Source organism: Ovis canadensis, chromosome 12, assembly GCF_042477335.2.
Source record: "Ovis canadensis isolate MfBH-ARS-UI-01 breed Bighorn chromosome 12, ARS-UI_OviCan_v2, whole genome shotgun sequence".
Lineage (NCBI taxonomy): Eukaryota > Metazoa > Chordata > Mammalia > Artiodactyla > Bovidae > Ovis > Ovis canadensis.
In genome coordinates, this window is record NC_091256.1 from 12,525,266 (window position 1) to 12,543,626 (window position 18,361).

Consider the following 18,361-nt stretch of genomic DNA (forward strand, 5'->3'; position numbering starts at 1 on the left):
TTGGACTGCAAGGAGATCCAACCAGTCCATTCTAAAGGAGATCAGTCCTGGGTGCTCTTTGAAAGGACTCATGCTAAAGCTGAAACTCCAGTACTTTGGCCACCTCATGCGAAGAGTTGCTCATTGGAAAAGACTGATTCTGGGAGGGATTGGGGGCAGGAGGAGAAGGGGACAACAGAGGATGAGATGGCTGGATGGCATCACTGACTCGATGGACATGAGTTTGGGTGAACTCGGGGAGTTGGTGATGGACAGAGACGACTGGCATGCTGCGATTCATGGGGTCGCAAAGAGTTGGACACGACTAAGCTACTGAACTGAACTGAACTGAGACATCTGGGTCCCGGGTCTAAGGCAGTAAGAGGTTGAGAGGAGCTGCAGGAAGCCAGCGACCTGCAGAAGCTTCCTTTTTCCCCTCCACCCAGCAACCATTGAACACCACCACCCACACCCACTCTTCGCTCCACCCCCAGCCTGCGTTGCTTTCGATGAGGGAGAGCAGGGCGGAGAGGAAACCCCACCGGAAAGAGGATTCCCCCGCTCCTTTCCCCACACCACCTTAAGACAAACCAGGAACCCGCTGCAGCTTGCAACAGGACCACCTTAACACGGAGGAATGGCCTGGCTCCCCGCCAAGCCCCACCCTGCCCGGCCTCGCTCCGCCCCTTCTCCCGCTGGGGCGGGGCTGGTGAGCCAGAGTGTGGCCCCAATTGGCTGGAGCTGTTGCCATGACAAGCGTTTTCTTAAGAAAGCTCTGCCGTTGAAACCGTTTAAATCCCGGCGTTGAAAGGAGGAACAAAGTTCTCCTCCCTCCGAGAAAAGTAAGACCAGGGACACCCGCCCAGCTCCCCGGCGCCCCTTTCCTTCCAGGAGCCTGAGAGGTTCTTCCCTTGGGAGGGCCGGTGGAGACCCAGCCCACTCCCTGGTTTCCGTGGGAAGGCAGAAGAGACCAGCTAACAACTCCGGCGTGGTTGCCACACTGTGGGGACCGGTGAGTAGACACCCCCCACCCTACCCCTGTCCATGGAAGGCTGGAGGGGGAGTCCCGCGTGCAGAAGGGCCCTGACCCGGGTCAACCCCGGCGGGCTCGCGGAGGCGTCTCCCGGACGCGCGGGGCGCGCCCGCCGCTTTGAGCCGCGGGCGGGGGCCGAGGGGCTCCCCGCTCCCCACGCCCACCCCGCGGGCCCGGGGCGTGTCCGCGCTGCGCCCCCTCCGTCGCGGCCACGCCCGGCCGCCGCCCCGCCCCGGGCCTGCGGGGGCTGAGCACACCGGGCACCCCGGGCTCTGGGCCGAGCGCGGTTCCCTGCCCCCGGGGTGCCGGGAGCCTTCTCCCGGTTACCCTCTCCGCGGCCCTGGCTGGGTTCAGAACCCAGCAGGACGAGCACAGTTCGCTTCCGCACACTGGCTTCTCAGCACCGAGGGCGCAGTCAGTGTCTGCGGGCGGGAGAAGGTGGCGTCTGGGGGCCTGGGAGCCGGGCTGACTCCTGGCTTCCCTGCGGTCTCCGGCGGGAGACCTCCTCTCGGGACGGGAACGCCCCCTCCCCGGTGATGGTGGGAGGGAGTGCTGAGTCAGGTTTGTCAGGGGTCGATGGCCTTGGGTGTCCAAGAAAGTCAGAACCGGAGGGCCCAGGGGGGGCAGAAGTAGCAGGTGCTGCGGGCGGGGACCCTGAGCAGGCGCGGAGGACCGGGACTCTGCCTCTCTCGCCGCGGCCCCTTGAGAAGAAGACGGGTCCTGGGCCACTCAACCCAGCCCTGACCCGCTGCCACCTGCCAGCGTTTCATATATTACAGAGGAAACTGTCTCTTATTCGAGAATAATTCGGCATCTCTCAGCAACACCCGTGGGCCCTTTTCGTTTTTTCTCTCTCTCCCTGGCCTTTGACCCAGAAGGCCTGCCTGCTGAGGGGATTCCAGACCCACCAGGCCTTGGAGGGAGAAAGAGAGGGTGTTCCTTCTTGGTCCCAGCACCTTAAGAGTCCTGTCTGGCTTAGGTCGGCCCCAGTGTTGGGTTCAGCTTGTTAGAGGAATGCCCCTCCTAGGCCTTGACTTGTCTCTCTTGAGACAGCTCCTGGAGCCTTTTTTCCTTTCATAACCCACATCATAGTGGATTTTAGAAGTAAAGACATCACGTTGGAAAACCAGGACTCAACAAAAGTAATTCTTAAATTTCAGATCTCTTTAACTCTTCTTTTTAAAGCAAAATGGATTTCTATGTCTGTCTTTATCCCTCCTCCTCAGCAATTCGCAGCCCCATATGCCATAAAGTTACCCCTGAGAGATTTTTAAGAGGAGTCAGAGAATGCCATAACGCACCACGGCCTGGGAACAGAGGTGCACCCGGTGCGCGAAAAGGCTCCTGCCCCGCTGACTCAGCCTGCGCCCTGCGCCTTCCTCCTCTCGGGCCCCTCTCTGCCCATCTCCTTCTCGAACTCCACACGCTGGCCCCCACCCCACCCTGCCCAACCTCCCCGTGGCTCACCCGCAAAGACAAGGAAAAAGATGACGGTGAGCTGATAGACGGCGTGACCCAGGATGTTCTTCATCATGGTGCGCGAGATCAGAGGCTTATTGCGCCCGTAGGGCCGGCGCTTCAGCAGAGAGTCTGTAGGAGGCTCTGTGGCCAGGGCCAGCGAGGCAAAGGTGTCCATGATGAGATTCACCCACAACATCTGCACGGCCTTCAGTGGGGAGTCCTGGCAGGAAGAGCCACCACTCCTTTCAGCTCTCCTTGCAGACGACCCCTCACCTCACTGGTCAGCCTCACCTTTGCCCCTGAAAGGGCCTACCTCCTGCTATCCAGCTGAGTCACAATGGAAACTTATTTAACCTCTTTGTAAACGGGGATAATGCCTATTCTACAAGGCTGTTTATGAAGATCAGAGAACCCCAAATTAGTGCTTAGCATGCTGGCTAACAGGTAAGTGCTGCATCAATGGTGGATACATGATCATGCTCCCACAGGAGCAGATGGACTCGGGAGAGCGAACTCCTGCCCCAACACCCCTGCACAAACGCTGGGCCTTGCTCCTCAGCGACGCACTGTAACGTCACACCCCTTGTTTCTTGGCCCCAGCCCCACCCCTCCCATCTCAGCTCCTCCCACCTGGGTGATGCAGGCTCCAGTGAAGGCCACGATCACGGCCACCACGTTGACGGTGAGCTGGAACTGCAGGAACTTGGAGATGCTGTCGTAGACGTTCCGCCCCCACATCACCGCCTTCACGATGCTGGTGAAGTTGTCGTCTGTTAGGATGATGTCGGAGGCCTCCTTTGCCACGTCTGTGCCTGCAATACCCTTAGGTAAGAGGGGGGAGGAAAACAGTGAGGAACTGGAAAAGGAGCTCTTCTGTACTCGGAACCCATTCCTCAACTCCAAGAAGCTTCAGAACTCGGCACAAACACCAGAGGGCACAGCAGCCACACGAGCTCCACAGACTAAACCAGCGTGATCTGGTCTTCTCCCCCAGAGGAAAGGAAGGGGAATGTGCCGCTGTCACGCGTGCAAAAGGGCACCGGGCCACGGTGCCAGCACCGCACTCCTGAACTGAGGCCGGAAATCACAGTCGCCTTTGATATTCCACGGTGCCAGCACCGCACTCCTGAACTGAGGCTGGAAATCACAGTCGCCTTTGATATTCCACGGTGCCAGCACCGCACTCCTGAACTGAGGCTGGAAATCACAGTCGCCTTTGATATTCCATGGAGCCAGCACCGCACTCCTGAACTGAGGCTGGAAATCAGTCGCCTTTGATATTCCACGGTGCCAGCACCACACTCCTGAACTGAGGCCGGAAATCACAGTCGCCTTTCATATTCGATGGTGTCAGCACCGCACTCCTAACTGAGGCTGGAAATCACAGTCGCCTTTGATATTCCGGTCTCCTGTCCCATCTACTTCTCCATCTTAGAGAGCAATGAGAAGATAGGGGAAAAGTCCTTTCTGTTCTACCTTCAAATTAAATATCCACTTTAAATCCTCATGTCCCCCACACCTTGAAGTCACTCTACGTTCTTTCCTAGAAGGAGCAGTCCAGCAGCATGGTTCAGATATTCTGTCCTTATTCAAAATCCTGTTTCCAGGTAACCACTCAGTTCAGTTCAGTTCAGACGCTCAGTCGTGTCCAACTCTTTGCCACTCAAGGTTTGTAAATAGACATCCCAGTGGTAGAAAGCAGTGCTTGAGAAACACTAAACTTTCTAAGCTGGTAGTCAAAGCCTTCAACAAGTGAACTGTGGTTCATTTTCCAAACTGCTCTTATATAAGCTTTCTGCTCAAAGCCTACTGATTTATTCACGACTCCCTGAATTCTCTCATTCACTTCGAGAGTTCAGTCTTCCACTTACACCCTTTGTCCAAGCCTGGAGCATCCTCTTTCCCCTTCCATTTAAATCCTATCTATCCTTAATGAAGTGAAAGTTGCTCAGTCGTGTCTGATATCTATCCTAAACGCCCCGTAAATTATTTAAGCCCTGCTTGCTAAACAAAACTGTTCCTAATATCCCCAGACCGTACTTCTATGCCATGTCTCACAACCCCTAAAACCTACAGAGTACCATTAGATTATACGTTCTGTTTACCTGGTAGTATTATTTTCCTATCCAGACTGCAACAAATGAATATCTGTTAGATATACTATATAATTCAATTTCCCTTTCAAAAGATTCTCTAATATATCCACACAATTCTGTACTATGCACTGTTAAAAGAAAGAAGAGAAAGAAAGAAGAAAGAAAGAAAGGATGTCTTTATATTGTACTACTATGGAATAATCTCCAAGTTAGGTTGTTAAATGAAAAACAGCAAGGTGGGGAAAAAAAGAGTATATAGTGTGTATACAGGTGAATATAGCTAACTGTCCCTTATTTAAGAGAACGGGATATAAAGATACTACACATTTGATTGTATTTTTAAAGGAGCAAACAGAAGGATAAACCAAAAATCAAAGATGCTATCTGAGGGATTGAGAAGGAGGCAACAGGCTGGAGGTGACAGGGATGGAAGCTAGACTTCTATAAACAGACCTTGTTCCATGTATTTTAGTTGAGAATCATGTAACTACTTCAGACAGGCGTAAAACAAGACTAAGTGTAAGATAAGCAATCTCAAAAATGGAAAAAAAGAAGCCAGCCCAACACATGATATCACGAAGTGGTATAACCAGCTGATAGCAAACCACACAAAATGCAAAGTTCTACATGACTTTCTGAAATCCACAGCACTTTGATCCTACATCTGTAGTAGGACATACCTACAGGATAAAAAGAACTGTAAGAAAAATCTTTACCTGTTTTTAGTACAGTAATTGTATTATTATTGCTCTCTTGAGACTATTCCATATATATTAGGATAAAGCCAATAATAATTATGTTAATACCCTTAGATCAATGTAAAATCAGGCAAGTAAAATTAGGAAGTTCTAGAATTCTAAATTTGAATTGGAAATGGCAATATGAATTCATGAAGCATTCTACCTTTAAAACAAAGAAACACAAAACCAAATAAATACGATATAAAAGATGTATTTCCTAGCTTTGTCCACTGAAAAGTTCTAGAAACAAGAATTTACTCAGAAGTAAAGAACACCCTGACATTCAGATTGTGTTCTCTAAATGCCATTTCTCACTAAAGCAACGCAGAACTCCTCTGCAAAGTGGATGATTCTAGATCTAGGACAAGAAACATGCATGACGGGTGTGGCACGTCTCACCGTGCAAGAGGCCGAGAGCGCTACTCCAGAGAGCTGAGGTCACACTCACAGTGCTCAGCAGAGCGGGAGAGGCTAATGGTGGGCCAGTGTGAGCATCAAGATGGTAATATGGGCAATGGGCGGAGACATGCCACATATATTCAAAAGAATATGAGCTCATAATGATATTTGAAAAACAAACAATTAACTTTTAGTAGTTTCAGTTCAGTTCAGTTCAGGAGCTCAGTCGTGTCCGACTCTGCGACCCCATGAATTGCAGCACACCAGGCCTCCCTGTCCATCACCACCTCCCAGAGTGCACTCAAACTCACGTCCATCGAGTCGGTGATGCCATCCATCCATCTCATCCTCTGTCATCCCCTTCTCCTCCTGCCCCCAATCCCTCCCAGCATCAGGGTCTTTTCCAATGAGTCAACTCTTCACATGAGGTTCATTGGACAACTTTGGATGATCCCCCCCAAAATCAACTCATTACTTTGGGAACTGGTAAATAGTGGAGAAAAATCAAGCATTTAGCTTATCTTTCACATAGGAGCTGAACCAAAGAGTTGATGAGGGTAATTGTCTTTTTATAGAAGTATTCAAGTTAATAAAGAAAGAAAATCAGAACATTGTCATATTGCAGCCCTTAGTGAAAGATGGGGTGTAGATTCTGACTGCTCATAGAACTAAATGCTACTTTATAGGAAATACAAGGGCACTTTAAAGGACACAGGGATATAATCAACAAAATCCATGACGTGGTATATCTTACATAGGAAAACAAACCGTTTCCTTCAAGATTAAATAGCTCGGGAAAAAGACGCAAGGGCATGTGCAGAAAAGAATTAACACAGCATGACTGAGACTGCTATCTTGTGAAAGGTCTGTTTGCAAGGCTGGCACTTGGTTAGCATCTGGTAACTTGGCTCTCAGAATGTGCTCAGTCAACATTAACTGAAAATCAGTTAGCGATTCACTAATTTTTCTTATTTTCCATTGAAAACCTGCTTCCTTCTAGGAGTCTGGAATCTTAGCATATGCAGGGTTGATGGTGCTTATATGGCCAACCTTAATAGACCTCTAGGGTGCCAAGTCTCTGATGCATCTCTCGGGGCAGAAACATCACCTGCATCACTACATTTTTGTTGCTAGGGAAAGCAGGTGCTCTTTTTGACCCCCTCAGAGCAGGGAGTAATCATAGCAAGCCTGCATGTGGATTCCAGACCCTGTCTGTGACTCTGTCTTACTAGATTCTTAGTACACCAGTGGATTAAATCTTAGCCATGAGTACAGTTAGAGGCCGCGTCCCCTGCGCCCTTCCAGTGAATCCACAAATGTGAAGGGTGGTCTTGGGAACCCCTAACACATAGGTCCTGTGGGGTCAGTGGTTCTCAAACTTTAGGGTGCGTGAGGATCACCCAGAGGGCCTGTTCAAACACGGAGTGCTGGGCCCCACTGCAAGGTTTCTCACTAGGTAGATCTGGGGCAAGGCCTGAAAAATCTGCATTTCTGTAGGTTTCCAGGCGGAGGCGGAAGAGCACACTTCAAGAACTGCTATTATAGATTCTTACATTTAAGAGATATATCAACCAACCACAGTGTATGGATCTTGTTTGGATTCCCATTTGGACAAATAATTTAGAAAAACAAAAATCTTATCAAGAGAAATGTGAACACGGACTAGATAGCTAATGATAGCAAGGAATCTGGAGAAGGAAATGGCAACCCCTCCAGTGTTCTTGCCTGGAGAATCCCAGGGACGGGGGAGCCTGGTGGGCTGCCGTCTATGGAGTCGCACAGAGTCGGACACGACTGAAGCGACTTAGCAGCAGCAGCAAGGAATCAATATTGCTGTGAGACAATGGCATACGGTTCTTTTAAATATATTTTATCGATACATAGTTCTCTTCCAGAGACACATACTGGATGAAATGATATAACATCTTGGAGATGTTTCGGAGTAATCCAGCTGGAGAAGGGGAAATGTGTATGTGTGGGCCAACACTGGCCCACCCAGCAAGACTTATTCTGGGTGACAGGTACACGGGGATTCAATAAACTATTCTATTTTTGTATGTTCTTGAAATTCCCTTGGATAAAAACTTTTAAATTTTATTTTCTGGGTAAAGAGAGCACCCTAAAGATAGATTTCTTCTTGAATCACCTTCTACTGCTTAAAAATCACCAACAGTTCAAAATGTATGGGAAGCTTACAATCATTACCTACTTGAATAGGAGAACGTACTTTGCTATCTGAGGGCTTCTAAGTGTCCCTGAGCATTAGAATCAACAAGTGTACCTATTTAGAAACACCTAAAGATTTCTGTTTGGGCTTCAAAGTCACTGTGGACAGTGACCGTAGCCACGAAATTAAAAGACCCGTGCTCCTTGAAAGAAAAGTTATGACCAACCTAGACAGCATATTAAAATGCAGAGACATTACTTGGCCAACAAAGGTCCGTCTAGTCAAGGCTATGGTTTTTCCAGTGGTCATGTATGGATGTGAGACTGGACCATAAAGAAGGCTGAGTTCTGAAGAATTAATGCTTTCAAATTGCGGTGTTGGAGAAGACTCTTGAGAGTCCCTTGGACAGCAAGGAGATAAAACAAATCCATCCTAAAGGAAATCAGCCCTGAATATTCATTGGAAGGGCTGATGCTGAAGGTGAAGCTTCAATACTTTGGCCACCTGATGTGAAGAGCTGACTCATTGGAAAAGACCGTGATGCTGGCAAAGACTGAGGGCAGGAGGAGAAGGGGACGACAGAGGATGAGATGGTTGGATGGCATCACCGATTCGATGGACAAGAGTTTGAGCAAACTCCACGGGGTCGCAGAGTCGTACGTAATTTAGCAACTGAACAACAACATACATTCTGGGACCTGGCCCAGATGCTACTCAATCAAGATAGCTGACTGTCGAACCTTGACCTATGTGATTTTAAATGAACTTTCTAAGTGACTCTGATGCTCCTGGCCTCACAAACAGAGTGATGAACAGTGCTAACTACAGAATAAACACTTTCCATATGGAACGTGAATTTTCTATAGTGTGCCTAGGCAGACAATATGATCATATTCATGGGTAAGTCTCAGTTTGTCTTATTTTCCTGGGTAATGAAACCTCATGATTTCCCTGTCTTCATACTTCATGAGTCCCTCATTAGATCTATTATTATTGGCCAGGCAGGCAGGTGAGATGGAGTTAGAGAAAAGAGCACAAAGCGGGCTATGAAGGTCCAGGAAGCAGCAGGGTACCAGAGCCTGTCTGGGCTTCCTTCTGGCGCAGGCAGCTTGCAGGCAGAGAGAGATGCTACGCTGAGCTGCTTACCATGGCAAAACCGACGTCTGCTTTCTTCAGAGCCGGCCCGTCATTGGTGCCGTCACCAGTGACAGCCACCACCTGTCGCTGGTCCCCGACAGTGCTGTCGATGATGCCTGGGGAGACAGGTGCGCCAGGGTGAGGGCAGGGCCGCTTTCCCACAAAAGATGCTTTTTTGGTCTTCCTCTCTAATCCCTGTCACTACCTCCCTTTTTACGCTCTGTCCTTCTTTTTCCCTATGCTGGAGGTTTCATAGCGTCACCAAAGGGCAGTAAATTGTTTCACGGGTAGCAATCTAAGCCAAGAAAGCCTGACCTCATCAGATATCCTATCTGGTACATCAAGACAGGTATTATGCAGTCGAAAAAGCACTGCACGATTTGAAGGCAGAGACCCAGAGGCTGAACGATAACACTTCCATTTACCAGCTGGGCAATCCGGATCAGTTACGTGTCGTCTCGGCCTCAGACCCTCTTTTTTTGCAGAATGGGAAGAGCTTAACCTGTATTGCCTAATTCCCAGTACTGTCGACAAACAAGATATGATAATGTTTAAAAACGACTTCATCATATAGCTTATACCCACTAGGTGCTCAGATGTTTGCTAACCTGCATGTTCTTCCCCTGAGCTGGAAGCTCTCCTAGGCCTCCCTATTCAGGATGGAGAGTTGCTTTGGCTTTTGTTTGCACTGTCCAATAGGGAGCCACTGGCCACATGTGGTGACCAACCACTTGAAACAGGCTGATGTGACCGAGCAGCTGAATGCTCAAGTGGATCGCCGCAGGTTCCTGCTTCTCACTGTGCTCAGCAGAGCAGCAGCGCGGGCCCCACCCAGGGGCTTGTTAGGAACACAGGTCCCACCCAGACTGCTTGAGTCAGAATCTGCAGCGTAACAAGGTCCCAGGTGAACAGCACACGGAGAGATGCATTGGGCTAGACTCTGTAGTGAACACAGGGGGCTGTCGGGAAGTAAACAGCGGGAGCAGACTGCTTGGAGGGATACCCGCTGAGGGAGCAGTCTTCCTTTCACTGCCTCTTCCAGCTCCATCCCTCCCCGCACCCTCCCCATCACCCTCTCCAGAGTCAGGCATGGAGAAGCTGTTTCCTTTCCTGATGCACAGGAGTACCTTTAGTGACCTCTGCTCTGCAAAGCCCCTCTTTAATCGTTGTCTTCCTTTGCCTTCCAGTCCTCATTTTGAACTCATTGCTCTGTGCCTGGCCATTCTTATGCTAGAGAATTGCTCCCAGCCAACAGCAGCCTTCTCTACCCTTCAGGAATTTTCAAGCCAATGCTTGAGCAGGTGAGTAGTTATTAAAGTCTTCCTTCTTGCTAATGTTAATCTCCCATTTGTTTTGGGCCTTTAACTCTAAATAGAAAGACATGTCTCTCTGCTAAAGCCAAGGGTCCAACAGTCACAGGGAAGGACACAGATTCTTGAACTGCACCAGCCACTTGGAATTTTCAGCTCCTTCCTGCCAGACCTGGTTGGTACAGACAGGAGGTAATCAAAGTGGCGAGGACCCAGAGGAAGACTGACGGACACACTGAGAAGGCCCCACCTACTCACCAGCTTTCCCAATCTGGACGGCCAGGCGGGTCAGCTTGCCCTGCAGCACGGACTTCTCCTTTTTGGGCAGCTTGGCGGCCTTCTTCTCCTTTTCCTCACTGTCGATCCCCTCCTGGCTGTTGAGTGGCTGGATTTCCAAGGCCACTCCATCTTGGGTCTTTGCTAGGGTGCACACACAAAGAGGACAGGTCAGCAGGCAAGGCAGCAGCCCTGAGTAGTAGCAAGGGGAAACTAACACGCCCCTTTGTCTGTTTCTGGAACACACCTTGGACCTCTGGCATCAGATCTGACCTCCCTCACCCCATGCCAGACAGGGAGCTTGACCTTCTCTTAGGGCCTTGGGAAGGGTATCTTAACAACTGGAGGTGAAATGGATGGCTCTCCTCTTCAGTGGCAGCTTCCTGGCACTGTCTCAGAGCCCTGAGCCAGGTTTCTTCTCGCAAGAGGATTTGTCCTGCCACTCGGTGCTATTACCAACAGCCATCCTTCCTGGAATTCAGTGCTTAAAACAGTGACTCTTTACTGCAGAAAGGGGCTGAAGGGGAAGGTTAGTAAATGTTCCTAGAGCATAAGGGTCTTGTTTAGCTGCTAAGTCGTGTCCAACTCTTTTGTGACCCCATGGACTGTAGCCCACCAGGATCCTCTGTCCATGGGATTTCCCAGGCAAGAATGCTGGAGTGGGTTGCCGTTTCCCTTTCCAGGAGATCTTCCTGACCCAGGGATCAAACCTGCATCTCGTGCATTGGCAGGCAGTTTCTTTACCTCTGAGCCACATGGGAAACACATTAGGGTCTTAGCTGGCTCTTTGAAAGGTTCCCCTCTCTCTCTACATAGATATAGATTTTCATGGAAGAAACCCAGAGCCCAAACACAGGGTATTTTCCAGTTCCCTCTTATATTAGTTGAGCCATAGGGGAAGGAAATCGCCTTTCTCCCCTGTCTGATGAAGGTAGGGAGGTACAGAGTACCTTTCCCTAAGGAAAGAAGTTGGTACAGGGACTCTCTGGAACAAGACAAGGCAGGGATACAGACAGACATAGAAATCCATTTTCCTTTAAAAAGAAGAGTTAAAGAGATCTGAAATTTAAGAATTACTTTTTGTTGAGTCCTGGTTTTCCAACGTGATGTCTTTATTTCTAAAATCCACTATGATGCGGGTTATGAAAGGAAAAAAGGCTCCAGGAGCTGTCTCAAGAGAGCAGTTCCTGCTGGCCCCCAGCACCCCTCCAGGTTCACCCTGCAGAGCTCTGCTCCTTTGCTTAGGTGCCCTTCCTGAGAGATTGTCTCTGCTGTCAGACTCACAAATAAGACAGAGACAGGATGTAAACACAACCACCAAAAAAGAAACACACATCAGATTAGGAAGAAGAAAACAGACTGGAGAGAAGAAAGAAGTGGGGACAGAGGTTACAGAGAAAGGGCTCTCTGCACCCCAGAGAAGACTAGCTGAGAAGGCATCTAGATGGGAAGACGGCACCAAAAGAGGAAGAAGAGGGTGCAGGGACTGCCCATCCCAACTCCTTCCCCCATAAGGACCCTGCACACTTCCAACCCAGAGACTAAGGGTCCTTGCTCTTTAACTCTGGCCAAGGACAATGAAAAAGGAGGTCAGCACCCTGGGAAGAGCAGATCACCACACAGGCTTCCTGAGAGAAATCTTGACAGGAGGCCCCTTGAGCTAACAGCAGAGGGTGCTGCATCCCACCTTAGATTGGGTTTGGCAGCTTGGGACCACCCCCAGATCTCTGCACCATCCTCAGGATGAGGCATCTGGGCCACAGAAGCAGCTAACAGACTTATGGAGAGGAACAGGGGGAAGGCAGATGGCCTGGAAAGGTCTGGTTTGAGTGTGGGCAGGTAGAGGTGGTAAATGAGTGAGTGGAAAGGTTACCTTTGTTGCGATTTTCAGGGACTCCTTGTTTTTTACCTGTTTGAACAAGAAAGAAAAAAATGGGGTGGGGACCCAAAATGACTATTCAGAGATCAGATATCCAATTTGCCGGTCCTGGTCAGAGCCTAAAAGGGTGACAGCAAAGGGTCTGAGTTGCAGCCAAGGGGATGTAAAGGAAGCTCACACCTCTGTTTATCCCCATTTTTATTAGAGGCTCTCACAAATCCCTGGGGTTTGGACCAGGCCACTCATGGAGGGGCGTGCACAGTCCCTCCTGAGCTGCTTTCTCCTGGAGCACGGCTGCTGTTGGGAGGTGCTTCTGGCTTGAGTCAAACCACTTGGAGAAATGGGGTGGGGCTTAGGGAGTGAGAGGTCTGAACTGTTTCTGCCTGGTAGCAAAGGCCACGCAAGGTGCCTCCGTGTCAGCTCACCAGCACCAGGCAAGCCTCCTCCTTACTCACTCTGAAGGCAGCTGCAGAAACAGGCTGGTTCCTAACTGAATGAGCTTTGTTGCCTTTTCATTAACTGCCCTTCCCTAAACAGCCCAAGATGCACCTCCAGCCAAATGGTACAAATCCTTTTCTTCTCCAAGACAAGGAACGCTTAGGGAAAGGTGCACATTTGGTTTGTTATCTTTCTGCCTTCTGTTTTTCCTTCTTTCAGGAACAGTTCAGTTCAGTTCAGTTGCTCAGTCGTGTGCAACTCTTTGCAACCCCATGAACCGCAGCAAACCAGGCCTTCCCGTCCATCACCAACTCCCGGAGTCCACCTTAACCCATGTCCATTGAGTCGGTGATGCCATCCAACCATCTCATCCTCTGTTGTCCCCTTCTCCTCCCACCCTCAATCTTTCCCAGCATCAGGGTCCTTTCCAATGAGTCAGCTCTTCGCATCAGGTGGCCAAAGTATTGGAGTTTCAGCTTCAACATCAGTCCTTCCAATGAACACCCAGGACTGATCTCTTCTAGGATGGACTGGTTGGATCTCCTTGCAGTCCAAGGGACTCTCAAGAGTCTTCTCCAACACCACAGTTCAAAGCATCAATTCTTCGGCACTCAGCTTGCTTTATAGTCCAACTCTTACATCCATACATGACTACTGGAAAAACCATAGCCTTGACTAGACAGACCTTTGTTGGCAAAGTGATGTCTCTGCTTTTGAATATGCTGTCTAGGTTGGTCCTAACTTTCCTTCCAAGGAGTAAGCATCTTTTAATTTCATTACTGCAATCACCGTCTGCAGTGATTTTGGAGCCCAGAAAAATAAAGTCAGTCATTATTTCCACTGTTTCCCCATCTATTTGCCATGAAGTGATGGGACCAGATGCCATGATCTTCGTTTTCTGAATGTTGAGCTTTAAGCCAACTTTTAACTCTCCTCTTTCACTTTCATCAAGAGGCCCTCTTTAGTTCTTCTTCACTTTCTGCCTTAAGGGTGATGTCATCTGCATATCTGACGTTACTGATATTTCTCCCTGCAATCTTGATTCCAGCTTGTGCTTGTTCAAGCCCAGCGTTTCACCTGATGTACTCTGCATATAAGCTAAATAAGCAGGGTGACAGTATATAGCCTTGATTACTCCTTTTCCTATTTGGAACCAGTCTATTGTTCCATGTCCAGTACTAACTGTTGCTTCCTGGCCTGCATATAGGTTTCTCTACAGGCAGGTCAGGTGGTCTGATATTCCCATCTCTTTCAGAATTTTCCACAGTTTATTGTGATCCACAAAGTCAAAGGCTTTGGCATAGTCAATAAAGCAGAAATAAATTTTTTCTGGAACGCTCTTGCTTTTTCCATGATCCAGTGGATGCTGGCAATTTGATTTCTGGTTCCTCTACCTTTTCTAAAACCAGCTTGAACATCAGGAAGTTCACAGTTCATGTATTGCTGAATCCTGGCTTGGAGAATTTTGAGCATTACTTTACTAGCATGTGAGATGAGTGCAACTGTGTGGTAGTTTGAGCATTCTTTGGCATTGTCTTTCTTTGGGATTGGAATGAAAACTGACCTTTTCCACTCCTGTGGCCACTGCTGAGTTTTCCAAATTTGCTGGCATATTGAGTGCAGCACTTTCACAGCATTGTCTTTCAGGATTTGAAAGAACTCAACTAGAATTCTATCACCTCCACTAGCTTTGTTTATAGTGATGCTTCCTAAGGCCCACTTGACCTCACATCCCAGGATGTCTGGCTCTAGGTGACTGATCACACCATCGTGATTATCTGGGTCGTGAATATCCTTTTTGTACAGTTCTTCTGTGTATTCTAACCACCTCTTCTTAATATTTTCTGCTTCTGTTAGGTCCATACCGTTTCTGTCCTTTATCGAGCCCATCTTTGCATGAAATGTTCCCTTGGTATGTCTAATTTTCTTGAAGAGATCTCTAGTCTTTCCCATTCTATTGTTTTCCTCTATTTCTTTGTATTGATTGCTGAGGAAGGCTTTCTTATCTCTCCTCGCTATTCTTTGGAACTCTGCATTCAAATGGGCATATCTTTCCTCTTCTCCTTTGCTTTCCACTTCTCTTTTGTTCTCGCTTTCAGGAACAAGTGAATGGCAAAGACAGGGCTAACTTTGAGGCAGACATTCCCTCTCTGTTCCCACCCTTCTGGCTGTATCTCTCTTCCTGCTCACAGTTTCAGCAGGAAACCAGTTTCTTCTCCTGGATAGTTTTCCCTTAGCCTTGATGGTTCGTATAACCCCCCGTGTCCGAGGAAGAAAGTGGCGAGGGCTGGAGCCAGAGCACACCGCCGGCCCGTTTGCACAGGCCTTCCACCTCATTGTCTTACAGCCACCAGTAAACGCAGGAACCAGTGCAACCTGACCGCTGAGCAGAGCTGGATCTGGTCTCCATTACAGCACCGTGGGCAGTCAGGGAGGAAACCGTCAGCTAAAGAAGGGGTTTGGAGATCTGTCCTCGTCATCCTGCAGTCTGCCAACCAGGTGTTCCACTGCAGACCAGCTCCCTCTCCTAGTCTGTCTGTGGGTATGGGAGGGGTGAGGCTCTTCTGAAAGCCCCTTACCTTTCTTCTTCTCTTCCTCTTCCCCCTCACTGGCTCCCAAGAGGGTAAAAATTATTCCAGTCTGAGAGTTGATACCCACAGCAGTCACTACCATTCGTCCAGAACCTTCCATTACATGGGTCCCTATATGGGAAAGAAGATGGGAGAAGAGTTTTTCCTTTTTTTTTTTAAATACCTGGCCATCCTTTGGTGTGGACACAAACTTGGAAGAGAGCAATCCCTCTTCCTTTCCCTCCTCTGCATGGTGTTATACTTGGCAGATAGTAGGCAAAGATCAAGAGCAAGCGACCCGGGGGGGAAGGAGAACAATGTGTGTAGCGGCTTTGGGGTCAGGCTCCTTTCCTACCACCCACTCCAGCCAGCAGAGCCCTTCAAGGCTCCTGTAGCATCTGCTCCATGGACAACCTCCGTTAGGTTGCTCAGTATCCTTGTATTCAACCCACTGACACGCTACAGCCCCCGCTGAGCCTTGGGGCAGGAGTCGGGGCACAGTCGGAAGACAGGGCAAGGTCTGGACCGGTCTCTGCGGCTGTGTCTGCGGGGAGGGGGCGGGGGGCTGGTGTCATCAGGGCCTCACCGGAGAGCACCATGGGGTTCCTCTCCAAGGACTTCTTGACATGGTCCGATTCCCCCGTCAGAGAGCTCTCGTCAATCTTGAGGTTGTTGCCCTGGATCAGGATCCCGTCTGCAGGCAGCAGGTCACCTAGCACACGGCGGTGAAGGGGCGACAGGGAGAGGGCAGGTGAGGACCATCTGGCCTCTTCTCAGGGCTGCTCCCGGGCCTCCATCTGGAGGCAACAGCCCGGGAGAGCCTGGAGAACCTCTGAAAGACAGCTTCAGATCTGACAACCTGCGATAAAACTCTGCTCTGGGTATTATAAATTCAAACGGTTCCTGATCCCCAAACACCTTCCCATGGCCTGAATATTACCTGCTTGTAGTCTAAGACATACAGGGTACAGTCTGACATCTTTGGCAGGGTCAGTTACTGCTTTCTTTGAATTATTTTTCCATAACCTCCTTAAACTCTAACCTAGAAGCTAACACAATTTGGGGTCTTATCTTTTTGGATCCTCAGCAATTCCCAGCCCCCTTATGCCAAAGGACCTAGCCCTCTGTTAGGGAGGGTGGCACAGGTGTAAGAAACAGAGCTAAAAGAGAAAAGAACCACAGAGCTCTCACCGTATTTGATTTGGGCAATGTCACCCACCACAATCTCAGCCACAGGGAGCTGAATGATGTGCCCATTCCGGATAACGGAGAACTTCTGCTCCTTCTCGATGCGGTTCTGCAGCCCCCGGAATTGCTTCTCCTTGCTCCAGTCATTGAAGGCAGTCACGAGCACGACGATGATCACCGAGAATAAGATGGCTGCGCCCTCAATTCAGCCAGCTTCCGCCTCTCCTTCGTCCTCTGGGCTACTGACGGCTAGACCACACTCTAGCCCAGGGAAAGGAGAGAAAGGGTCACCGAGGGGCCTTTGTTGACATTAAAAATGGGGGTTGTGCTCCCGTAACTCCCCAGAACAGAAAGCCAGGGGAAGAGAAGAACAGAAAACTCGGGAAAAATAGCTATCCTGAGGATAGCAGAAGACGGCAGGATTGGGCATCATCTCGTCACCAATATAACTACTTATGTTTACCCGAAAAAAGCATATGACTAAACAGCATGGACCATGTCAGTGAAAACTACAGGCAAGACGCATATAGAGGCCTTACGACCCCCAGCACGGCAGCTCCCACTGCTATTTCCCGTGACGCCCAGCGTGGGGGATGGGGGAACTTTGGGGTGCATGGCCTTGTTGGTTTAGTGAGGGCAGAGGATTCATAACATTCTGAATAGGATTTACTGGGAAAGGCAGGGAAGACCCTGGAATCAGGATGCGTTGGAAGAATAGCTTACTCGTTATATTTCAGTTTCCTTTGGAGAACTCACTCAGATAACGGGGTGGGGGCGGGCACACACACAACACTTAAGCTATGAGGTTGGTGCAAAAGTAATTGCAGCTTTTGCACTGTTGAAATTTGCCATTTGCTACTGGAATATGTTCTTAATAAATGTGGTTATGTTATACATCATTTTAATGTGCATGTCTTGCTTTATTTATTTTTTTTTTTCTAAAGACATTTCTTGCTGTTTATTTTATACTAAGACTCTGGGAATGATGTTAGACAAGAAGGAAATGCGAGTGATTTTCTTATTTGAGTTCAAAAAGCAACTAATTTAAACTAAATCAACTGTGTTGCTTTTTATGGCTGACTAGTATTACACATGGACATCACCAGATGGTCAACACCGAAATCAGATTGATTATATTCTTTGCAGCCAAAGATGGAGAAGCTCTATACAGTCAGCAAAACAAGACTGGGAACTGACTGTGGCTCAGATCACGAACTCCTTATTGCCAAATTCAGACTTAAACTGAAAAAGTGGGAAACACCACTAGGCCATTCAGGTATAACCTAAACCAAATCCCTTACACTATACAGTGGAAGTGACAAATAGATTCAAGGGATCAGATCTGACAGACAGAGTGCCTGAAGAGCTATGGACAGAGGCTCATGACATTGTACAGCTCCAGTGATCAAAACAATCCCCAAGAAAAAGAAATGCAAAAAGGCAAAATGATTATCTGAGGAGGCCTTACAAATAGCTCTGAAAAGAAGAGAAGCTAAAGGCAAAGGAGAAAAGGAAAGATATACCGATTTGAATGCAGAGTTCCAAAGAATAGCAAGGAGAAGTAAGAAAGTCTTCTTCAGTGATCAGTGCAAAGAAATAGAGGAAAACAATAGTGGGAAAGACTAGAGATCTCTTCAAGAAAATTAGAGATACCAAGGGAATTTTCGTGCAAAGATGGATTCAATAAA

At 48.7% G+C, this 18,361-nt stretch overlaps 1 protein-coding gene across 1 annotated transcript; it reads right to left on the bottom strand.

The window, feature by feature from the left end:
• Positions 1 to 2,158: 2,158 nt before the first annotated feature.
• On the bottom strand, positions 2,159 to 17,288 carry LOC138416274 (plasma membrane calcium-transporting ATPase 4-like). The gene is given in 8 exon segments (XM_069545098.1): positions 2,159 to 2,693; positions 3,104 to 3,295; positions 9,022 to 9,207; positions 9,812 to 9,894; positions 15,495 to 15,617; positions 16,072 to 16,197; positions 16,677 to 16,934; positions 17,213 to 17,288. Coding segments are annotated over 8 exon segments (1,368 nt in total). The 3' UTR covers positions 2,159 to 2,369.
• Positions 17,289 to 18,361: the final 1,073 nt, after the last annotated feature.